General features: G+C 30.4%; 2 protein-coding genes across 2 annotated transcripts in view; one reads left to right on the top strand and one right to left on the bottom strand.

The window, feature by feature from the left end:
- The window catches only part of LOC140667280 (MRN complex-interacting protein), a 79,354-nt gene that overhangs the window by 15,611 nt on the left and 51,260 nt on the right, over positions 1–12,483 (bottom strand). The window contains exon 4 of the mRNA XM_072895054.1: positions 11,228–11,327. Within this exon, the coding sequence (XP_072751155.1) occupies positions 11,228–11,327 (100 nt within the window). The remainder of the gene's footprint in view (positions 1–11,227; positions 11,328–12,483) is intronic.
- Sulf1 (Extracellular sulfatase Sulf1) overlaps positions 1–12,483 on the top strand; it is a 73,631-nt gene that overhangs the window by 11,330 nt on the left and 49,818 nt on the right. The window lies entirely within an intron of this gene.

Here is a 12,483-nt window from a genome sequence, read left to right as displayed (position 1 = left end):
CATTAGCATGTATCGTTATCTAGATCGATCTAGGCCTTGTCGCGGAAGTAACATTAATATTATGTGACAAATTAAGTAACGCTAATATTATGCGATAAATTAAGCAACGGTATATCTCGTTTGATTGGTATTCTTACTGATAAACTGTTGCAGCTGTGCATGTCACGTTTGTGTATTTAAATAACAATGATTCAGTCAAGTAATCTTGAAGCTCATGTTGATTTAGAAAGGTTGAAATTAGAAGAACTCAAGACACGAATGATTTTACTATCTCTCCGTGTTTCGTAATCTTTGTGATTATAATATTATGGCTAAGAATAAAATTCTTTTCTAAGAAATTCACATAAAATAAATCATTAATAACATTCTGCTGATATATAATGAAGGTTTAATTATTGAATTATAAGGAGAGCATAAATTTTTTTCTGCTTGCACGAAATCAAATATATAATTATATAATAGAATAGTACCGAGAAATTGAGCATCCCTGCTTTTCGTGCATATCTTCCTTCGACGCGAACCGCCACCCTTCCTGCCATATTCACCATTGTGTGAGCACAATGTTTATCGAACCAGTCGTCGTGCATCATGGTACGAGGAAAATCACGGAGGGGCCAATGTCCAGTCTGTGCAGTAAAGGACGAGAGAATATTGTCCGACCATATGTTACCGAAACGTTGGTCAGCTGTTTGTGACGGTCGCGGACAGCAGGGGCTACGATATACACCGATTGACCATTTATCAATCGTCATATCGGCTTCATCAAGTTCCGATCGATGAGCAGCGACGTATCTCGGTTCGTTTGGCCGGAAAACGTAACGGCTGCCAGACAGATGGACATTATTATAGTTCTCGGGAAATAACTCGCGTATCAATATAATCGAGCATCGAGAGAGAATAAACGATTTCATTTGCGTAACAGACTCGTATATAGTTCGTACGCGATGACCATTACAAAAACCTATCTCACATTTATTATATTAAATAGCAAGGTTGTATTTATCACGCCTGATCGTACATACGATTATTATCTTCTAATTGGCCGACCGCATTTGAATCGGAGATTCTATCAAACGATTAAAATATATTGATGTAGTCGAGATAAGTCGTAAAATTTAAAATTCTCAATCACAATATTTGTAGCCGAGCACACGATTTCCTATGTAACTTATATAGAATACAAAAGAGACATTACATGACGCGGTTAATGTTAACCAACCATGTATATATACTCGTTTGAACGTTGTTGGAAAGGGGAAAAAAAAAAAAACGAAATCAGAGTGTTCATCTCGTGAGGCGCGTAGCGATTCGTGCCGGACGTGACGCATTTTACCGCGCAACGTGATTTATGGTAGAGTCATCTGTATGTGTTTTGAATGGCTCATTTGAAAATTACACGCCATTCTCGCGTCACGTTGATGCCGACTATCCGGACGTCTTGGAAGCCCTCGCGTGACCCAGCGCCCAACTCCACCGCCGTGTCAGAGTTTACATCAGTCTACATCAGTTTACATGACACGCCGAATACGCAACGTGGCCGAAAATTCGCGATGCGAAACGCCACCGCAAGCCCGTCACTCGACAGCACGCTTTTCCGCTAAATTCGTGATTCAACATTCTAGCCGCGCACGTTTCTCTCTCTCGCTTTTAATCTTCCTTCGACTCTGTGTATTTTCAGGAACTCAAAGTACTTGTTATAATTTTGTACTTTCCAGATAGTAATTATTTCGAGGTTCTAAAATGTACATTTTTGCTTTTTAAATAGAGAACATTAATATGCATTACGTTAATGATGTCGAATATAATACATAGCGAATGAGTCATTTCTATTCGTTATTTTAGAATCATTCTCGACATTCCATTCTTTTTAAAACGAAAAAGTCGGTTAATACAAATTTTAAATAAACAACATTAAGATTTCGGTATTTATTAAAATTAATCTATATGTTTTATCAATAAAATTATATAGGTATAATAGAATACATATACAACACAAAAAATAACGTGCGATAGAATGCAAAATTTGTATTGATTTTTTTTTACGTGTCATGCATTACAATTTTATATATCATATGTATCTTTTCTAACATTTAAAATTTTTTAGCCATGATAGTTTATCAAGATTTATAATTACTTACAATTTATTGGATATTATTGACATGATCGCTATTGAAAATGTTCTATTTGTAATACATTAAAGTCACTAAACAGAATGACTCATTCTCGACCTGTGACCTGTATATCGATTCTGCATTGTCGGCAAAAAATCGAGATAAAGACATAAGTATTAGAATAGCCTCGTTTTTACGCAGAAAAAGAGAAAGCAAGTCTTTGTGCAAATTTGTTAACAAGTAGTCTTATGAGTATTAAGTTTGCGATCAACAAAACTATAAGACTTAATTGTCGTTCGAGTTATTTCTAAAACTGCTGCAATTATATATATATATATATATATATATATATATATATAATTATATCGTTGCTATATAAATACGTAAAAGATTGCTGATTATGCAATTTTAAGCCGGTAGTCCGTGAGAGCATTAAAGTCTCATTGCATGAGCTAGAGCTTTAAAGACCGCTATGAATACTCTGACCTCGCGTACTGCATATCACTATGTTACGGATACGGTATTTATCTTCTAGATTTACATATCCTTATGTATATAAAAATATTTTTTTCTAAATAAAAGTACCTGAAAATTTTTACTATATATAATTTGCGTAACATTTATGTATGTCTGAAACCAATAATTATGTTGATCCTCAAATGTGCGAATTAATGTCGTTTTGTGGAGAGATCAGGTGGAAAATTATATTATTTATTAACATAAATTTCACGAGAGAGTGAGAGAGAGAGAGAGAGGGAGCGAGAGAGAGAGATTTGCATTTCACTGCACTAACATGTCATTAAAGTTCTGATAATCATCTATCAATTATACCATATTGAATTTTATCGTGACAGCGAGACGGTATATAATTTCTACCGTCAGTGGAGCATATGATTTACCAATATTCGTATCGGTAAAGATAGTTCATGGAAAACATGATTAATGACGTATTGCTCGCGAAATCTAAAATGCAGAAAATGATTACATGCACCAATTAATTTTATTCTTATTGTTAGACGCGAGGTTAATTACAAAAATCCTATAACATTGCTAAAAAATACGAGTTATTTTCAAGTTCAATCGTTTTTAATACTCAACGAAAACAAAACATCATATTGATCATAATTTTAATTTCGATTTTGGCGTGCTATTGAATCTCGAGCAATACATCTTCAGCTTATAATTAAAATATGTATAACATTCAAACACATCGATAAGACGTAACATACATCTTAACTCTGTTTCTTTCTTATACTTTATTCTTCGTCTCTTATTTTTTCCCTCACTCTCTATATCTCACTCTTTTTGTATATGATTTATAATATTTACAATTCAGAATTATAATAATTGAAATATTTCTCATTTGTATTTATATTGTGTGCGTATGTGTGTATGTGTCAAATTGGCTTTATTTTATTTTGTGTGTTGCATTCATTCGTTAATGTATAAGAACATCAATTAGTTGCTGATTTTATATTTCACGCTATATACAATATTCAATAGCTGATTGAAATTTAAAAACAGCGCTATAAAAAATGTTCCAAAACAAGTGCATTGTTCAATTTTCATAAATTACACATAAATAGGCGTACATAAAATCTATATAAATTTTACACAAATGCCATAGTTAAAACAATAATCTGAAAGATAAGGATTGAATTTCCAGCCTCAATTCAGTTTTATTTTCGCCCGATGTTTCTTATACTCACAGCTCAACATTACAATTTATATTTATTTTAATTTTGTTGTGGAGCTCTGTGCTAATCTTTATGTTTCCAAAAATAGTATATTCAATCTTTCATTGTTATATGTCTCATTACTTGTTTCCTTTTCGTATATTATATATATCTAGCAAAATATACTTTTATATACGCGAAATTATTTGTCTGTCCATCTGCAAAGATTGACATAATTAGAGATTATATATAAAGTGTTCCATTTTATTTTTAATAGTCAAATATATCTTTAATAACTATATCTCATATATAATTTCATTATAAGATGTCACTTTTTAAAATATTACTGATTGTGAAATGGCTACTATATTATTATTATTCTCTTTCAATGAAATTTTTTACTGATTTACAATGCTGTATATTTTATATTATACTCATAACCGAGACCATCAATAACTATTTATATTTATCGTGTTTAGTAATAATACACTAATTCCATTTAAGAGAGTAGTATGGAGTAATGAAAGCCTAAAAAACAACAAAGTGTAAAGTTGAAAAGTAAATTGTACAATTTTAACAGAACTTAGATTCGGCTGATACTAAACCAGTCCCGAGAGAGAAAACAGGAAAATGTTTTGTCTCTCACTGTATTACAACATATATGTAAGATGTCATGTAGACAGGATGTTTACTAATGTGTATGTGTGTATGTGCGTGTGTGTGTCTGATTATTTCTATTTTCACACACCAGATGCAGATTGAAACGAATAATTTCCCGTAAGCAAAGATATAAGCAACTTATAATAACGCTATTACGAGGTATTAAGCTACTACTACAAGTGTCGGAGATTACCGTGATCAAGAAAACGGTTCTCTCATCGGTCATGTGATTGCTTGTCTGCAACTATATATACTACATATAGCTTGAATATATAATTTTTGATAGTGTGGGGGGTCTTGCACAGGTGAGATCCCCTCCCCCCCACGTATTAACTGAAACAAACATAAATTATAATGTATGTAGAGCTATGAGCGTAACAAACGTCAGATGAAGATAGCCAACTCGGGACTCGAACTTAGATTCTTCATTTTCCGGGCTACTGCTATTGACCACGGCGCTATGCAAGAAGTACGAACTAATAATTGTTCGTGTACTTAAACGGGGTTATTGGTCAATCAGTCAACACATTTGTCTCTAAAGTTCCGTTTTCAGATTTCATGCATAGTTACTGGAAATAGTTCACAGAGTATAATGCGTAAAATTAACAACTGCATTACTAAACATGTTCATCACTAATGGAATTATATGTAAAATTTGTGATATAACTAGAAACGCACGAATTTAGTATTGAAGAAATAAATAGATAGAAAAAGAAAATTATTACTATATGCATACATACATATATGTACATAAGCATGCATATATATTGAATGTTTCTTTGCAGTATTCGAAAATGATAACATATCGGAAATTAAGACTAAAAATTTCTAAGAAAGAGTGCTCGTACATGTGTCCTTAAAAAAAAAAAAATACATAAATATATAATAATACATAATTATTATTTCGAAATTTATTTACGGGTAGAATGTTAATGTGTCGAGATGATTCAAGCATATCCCTGCGTCTACGATAAATGAGTGAAAACATCGGTGTGTTCTAAGATAAACTTTCAGACAGAAAGATAAATATTTTCAAATTTCATACCTTAGAGTCCTCATGTGCTATTACTTCCTTCTTGTTCGTATTTTTTGCCATATTACTGCATATTTTAACTACATTATTGCATAAAACATTTTAATTAAATGGATATAAGTATAATTTTTACAATATAATATAATTTTTTATACGTCTTTATGATTGAAATATCATCAACGCTTTTATGATTTGTGATCCGTTGATGCTTTATTACCATAGCGTCATAATTTATTATAAGCATCTTAAGGTAGCCAAGCAAGTATGCGGAGAATATTTGTACAATAGAATCAAGAGACATACAAATACACTCAACGAGAGTTTCTACAGCGAAGGATTTTTAGACGCACAAATTTCATACTACATTATCTCGGTAAGGGAGTGTCGTGACGTTTACGTAAATATTTATATTGAAGGATCGTCAATAGCTTTAACGTTAGTCGGTGCATATTAACGAGAAAGATTAAGATGCAAAGAAATCGTACGAGATAGACAGGGAAAGAATGTAAGAAAAAAATAGTTGAGTGAGTTATGTGAGCGGAGAAAAGAATTTTCTTAGCACTTGCAAACTTTCGCAGAATATTCTAACGGTTTGACATCTCATCCGAAGGTTCAGACATTGAAAGAAATTCAGATAAATAAACGTTATCGAACGACGAAGCACTTCGCGTCTTCCTTGTGATAGTTGAGAATGAAGAAAGAGTTGATTGTTGTTTTGAAAGAGCCACTCGATTTCATGTTTAATTGAAATACGAAAAATGCGAGAGAGTCGCGACATATCTTTTCAATTAATAATAATCGTAAAAATTGTACGGTTATGCATCTCAACATACCTTGCAGCACGAATGCTCTTTCTTATAATTGTCGCATTTCGTACATTATATCGCTTTGACACTGTGCACGAACATACTAAAGCCTTTAAATCTTTTTGAAATTACTTTGATAGATAACTCACAATCAGTCATTATATACATATTACCTGCTCCAGTCTCCATATGTAACTATGTATATGCGTACACACACATTTATGATACGAATGCGCTGCTAAAATAATTGCATACGTCTATATCAAATTAACTTATATATTAAACAACAAAAAATAATCAAATTCCATAAACATTTATAATTTTACAATTGTATGATACTTTCTTTAAAATTTTCCTTTTAACGCGATATTTGATTTATATATAATATACATGTTTACGCATATATGTATTTATGTATTATTTAAGATGTTTTATGATAATTTTATATAATATATGTAACACATACGGAGAGTTTAAAGTTTAGGTTTTTATAACAGTTTAATATTTTATAATTTTTTAAATGATTTAACTGTATAACTTAATAGCTTTAATGGCTTTTTTAAATAAGATATGTAGTTAGGAGACTCTATATATACACACACATATACACACACACATATGTATATATATATATATGTGTGTGTGTGTGTGTGTGTGTGTGTGTGTGTCTGTGTGTGTGTGTGTGTCTGTGTGTGTGTGTGTGTGTGTGTGTGTGTGTCTGTGTGTGTGTGTGTGTGTGTTTCGTGTATATGCGGAAGTAATGAAACTTTAAAACACGTTTGATTGAGGGTAACATTGTGCACTTAATTACAACAACCGTATTACATGAAATAAGGAATGCCATAACGTTATTTGCTTTATTTCCTCACAAGGCGAAAGGTCAGGTTATTGTAGCCAATTTGCGGACTTAACGTTTCGCCCGGGGCAGACGTTTAAAGTTTAAACGTTTTTCGCTCCTTTTTTTTTGCCATGCTATTCACTTCTCGTATACAAGAATCAAATGCTCTCAACTCCAGCTACAATTGACCTGAACATTCTTAGTCCCTTTATTTATGTTTAACCGTCTTTTAACTCCCCAAAGACACGAACAATTGAACTTTAGATTTTTAACATTTATGATCACATGTATAAAATAAACACAAACAAATTGGAACACATACAACACATAAATGTAACTTGACTTTTATAAAACGAAAATTCTCATGGAAAATAAAATCATTTCTTCAGGTTTTTTTAAATTTTATAAATCAAGACCATCAAGACAGAATATTTTATTCTTCCATTAATCGTTTAATCCTAAAATAAATTAAAAATAAAGCTAATAATAATAAAATGATTGGTTAAATAATATAGTACTAAAAATATAGCGAGAAAAGAATAACTTTTATATTTTTTTATGTCGAGTTTGGTCTTCAATGTATTTTTATTATAATTTTAAGAAATTTAATATAAAGAGATTATTTGATAGAAATGGCTTCTGCTAGTTTATTTATTTTAATAATGCTGTAAAAGAAATGAGTATTTTATCGTATTACATTACGCGAATTATATTTCGTTTTATTATATTATGCTATAAAATGTAAAAAAATTTTATAAAATATATATATTTATTTCTATAGATATATAATATCTAAGAGATATATTTATTTTTTCAATACTCGTGCGTCTCTAGTTATATTAAATTTTACATACATGTATAATTCTAAATTTGAATATTAGTTATACGTGACGTGTGATTCCTAAAATAAAAATTTTCAAAATAAAATCATTCTTTCCAATCTTCTAAGATTTCATGAATCAATATAATATACATTATTTTGTTTTCTCATTTGCTTAATCATAAAATAGATTAATTAAATAAAGCTAAAATAATTAATCAAATAATAATACAGCACAAAAAATATAAAAGAAAAGAGCAACTTTTATATCTTTCTTATATTGAGTTCGGCTTTTAATATACTATATTTATATCGCAATTTTAAGAAATTTGAAGTTAAAATTATAGACTTTTTTTTAGCATTGGGAATAACAATCCGTTAAGTGTGTATCTTCTAGTAACGTTCACTGTAAACTTAATATCAATATCGAGTTATTAATTTTTTTGACAACTTGTAGCTTCATAATAAAAGTAAAGTGAAAGTATTTTTCTGTGCGCGATGATTTACATTCAGAAAATAAGAAAAAGGGAAGAAAATTTACTGGAAAACAATATTTTTTAAAAATCAATATTATACTTTAAATACAATTTTTCTTAATTTGATTTTTCTATATGAGAATATTTTATCTTAATGTATGGCGATTTCGCATGTCAATTAAAACCGACATTAGAACGGACGGTTTGATCAGATTGGCCGTCGCGAGAGGAACGATTTCGCGCGGAATTAGACACGTCGGAATCAATTACGTGCTCTTAAAATAATTTACTTTTGAGGGCTCGCTATACGTCCGAACTGTCTGCGTGCAGTATCCATTTGTCTCGCTGTGTGGTCGACTGGATGCAAACCTGTCCGATATCAAAGGCAACGTTTCACCAATTATCTCGAACGTCTCTCCATATTAATCCTCGTTTGAATTTTTTACCCGAGAAATCTATGATAAGCATTGACAGATTAAACTATCGAGAGAAACAAACTGCGTTGTTTATAAATATATCAAACTCGATAACAAAGCTGAATTAATGAGCATGTAATCGAGCACTTATAATACATATAATCATTATTACATATTGAAAATATATAAAATGTATAAAGACATTCAAAATCTTTTGTGTATCAAGTCAATTGAACAATTTTAATTTTTATAACAGATTTTTGTAATCTTTAATTATTATATTAGCAACAAAAAATATCGAGAAATCAATAATTTGTTAATTATAATCAATTTTATCCTTCAGTTAATTTGATTAAGATTTTAATTTAATATTAAATATTTGGACATTGTATGAGTTTACATTATATGTTTAATTTGAATTTTTTCTTTGAAACATTATTACGAACATTTAACACTACCACTATGATAAAAACCGAAAGCATCTTGTATTAAGTCTTTTATATCTTATAATCAGTAATTGTGCTATTAAAAAAGCGAAATAAATAAATTAAAGTGATATAACTCAAATGTTCTTTCCCGCATCAAATTACATCGCACTGTCAAGTTAAAAGGAGCTAAGGAAGACACAAATATCAGGATTGAACTGGTAACTCGTGAGAAAGCTAGTTTCATGTTCTCAAGTACCGAACATCAGCTGCAGAATACACGCTAGCTCTTTGTACGCGGTTCAACGTGCGATTTCTTGTAAACAGCATTGTGCAAACAGAGTTCTGAGAATCACGATATTAAACGGTTTGTCACGTGCGCGCAATGATAATTATACTGCCGATTCATTGCTGTGAGAATGATGGGTGAGAACAGATTATTATCATCTATATTTTATATCTTATTTATGCTAATAATGCCTATTTTTTCTGGGATTTGCGTATAAGAATAAATTATCCGCAAATAAAGAATCCGATAAATAATTTTATGATTTACGTAAGTCATTGATGATATTAACAACGCGTAATGTACGCTTCTCGTATATCAAAGAATGAAAAAAATTTAACATTCACAGGAAAGTACTTCTAGGAAAAATATGATAAAAATCAGATATTCGGAAATATTTTATCGATCTGAACGTAAGATCAGAATAGTAATTAAGATACACATATAATCAATTATAAAAAAATATAAATTATATAAAGATACAAAGATATAAATTTATTTCAAAATTTAAATATTATGTTTTATATTAAATATTTTGATTATTTGTAAAAAAATACGATAATTGTCAACGAATCTATTATATATTAAAAATTAAAAATAATCAAATAGTTCTATAATATTTTTACAACCAAAAATATGCTTGATTAAAGTTATATACATAGAAATTTTATATATGTATAATATTAATAAGTAGCACAACAGGAAAAAATATGACGTGTGACTATGTAACTTGATCGTATAAGAAAATGCAAAAAATAGAAATCCAATTAAGATTCCTCGCCGCTATCCAGTAAAGTTACATTAGTCAAAGATAGACATATATAATTCGCTTCGGAATTTCTGCTGATAATTATGCGTGGACTCTTGTAGTTTATAACAAGATATGAAAATCGCATTGCGAATTACCAATGTATATGAACTTTCACGATAGCCATAACGTTTTAGCCATCCGTTAGCCATACGCAGTTATAGGAAAATTATATGATCATACTTATAACTTGTCGCATCGAAAACGCATGAACAACAACGATCAGTCGTTGGTATAAAGTCATTTGCTCTCTCTCTCTAAAAATGATTTATAAATATTAGAAACATTTAAAATTACCGTAGTCGCTGTTGCTATGCATTAACTTACAAGACACTTAGTTTTGTATTGATGCATATATCATCATGTATTTTTCACAAGCGTAAAGTTTGTGTAAAAGATTATTTTTTTACACAAAGAGAATATATGAGATATCTTTCTATATATAACAATTTTACCTATTTTCTTATATTATATAAATAGATTTATCTATAATTTTGTTTTCTTTTTTATATTGAATCTTCTAAAATCTGGACACTTGATAAAAATACAAATATATTAAATATCTTTGCTATTTTAGTGTACGACAAAGCTATTCCGTTCTTATCACGGCTACTTATGACATATTACTCTATTGATTTAAAATAAAAAAATATTTTGTATGATATTCTTATATAGTACTAGAATAAAAAATGAGACTTAATTCGTTCTTTAGCAATATTATTTTTGCATAAATCATCAAGATGCACATAAATGATTTTTTTTCCATTATTCGTTGACGGCTCGTTCAATCGCCGAGAAGATACTCGCATTTCAATCATTTTTTTTGCATCAAATGCGTTACCTGAGATCAAGAAATTGCGGATCACACATACCTGCTAACCAGATGTGGAATCGAGGTAGAATTTCCGAGGAATAATATCAGCAATACCAGAATGTTGACGAACGTGCGTGTCCCATTAAAACAAGAGTCGTCTGGAAAAAGAAACGAATTTTCTCGTTACTGATTTACAGCGATTCCAATTGCGATTATAGGCGCCGCAAAGAGAAGGAGCGCGGGACTCTTGCGAGCGGAAAAGTGACTTAAGTGGATAGCAATTGCTTTAATTGCGGACACGGGAATTTTGCCAGTCGGATGGTACATGATAGCTCGCGATTATTATCACGCGATTAACCGGTCGTGCAGCCTCGAGCTTCCCGTTTCCCGCGATATGTACATTTCGAACGGGCGTGCACTATAATTCTGTAGTAGTACGAGATGGGATAATTGTAAGGAGAAAACTTTCCTTAATTGCGTGATGATTGTCGATCTCGGATGAAAAGCGAGGAAGATAGTTGTCAGTTTGTTTCGGTAATTTACGCGAGTGAATAATTAAGTTGTTAGTAAAATGGCATTATATGACGGGATTAATTTCTCTTCTGCATTCTTCTTCTATAGATGGTACAGTAAATCGGTGCCAATTATTTCGAAGAGGTAAACATTTGAATATGTTAGTAAAAAAATACGTACGTGCAAATCTCCGCGCATTTAAAAATTCAATTTGGATGACTTCATCGTCTATATATTGTCTGATATTTGTTCGTGTATTATATAAACTACCAAACACATTTTCGTTTACCAGTAGGCGATGTATCAGTCCGTAAGTTCTGCCCTATATTGTCATTAAAAGCGATTGCCCGATAAATGAAAAATTTCGAGTTTACTTATTGTTAGCTGATCTAGTTACTTCGTTTATGCTCAGAGCTCTATAATTTATATTTGATTTATTTGAACGGTAAGGAATTCATGCAAATCCCCATATATTGAAAAATTGGAGTAGAAATTAATATGATACTTCATAATTCTTATGTTATAATCCGTATATATCAACATTAACAAAATATATTTTTGTTTATGAAAAATAATTTATATATAACTTCATTTAATGTGTGATAATAAATTTATATTTTATCAGTATTCTTTTCGGTATAATTCAAGTAACATTTTGGAATTTTTATCAATATTACACAACATTTACTTAAATATTTTAGTAAAAAATAGAGAATCTTCTTTAAATGAAATATAATTACATTGTTTAACTAACGTAGTAAACAGCATAATAATTTCTAATTAATATATTACTTTATATAT

The sequence above is a fragment of the Anoplolepis gracilipes genome, chromosome 6 (genome assembly GCF_047496725.1).
Source record: "Anoplolepis gracilipes chromosome 6, ASM4749672v1, whole genome shotgun sequence".
Lineage (NCBI taxonomy): Eukaryota > Metazoa > Arthropoda > Insecta > Hymenoptera > Formicidae > Anoplolepis > Anoplolepis gracilipes.
The sequence above is the reverse complement of the archived record's forward strand: the minus strand, read 5'-3'. Positions and strand labels throughout refer to the sequence as shown.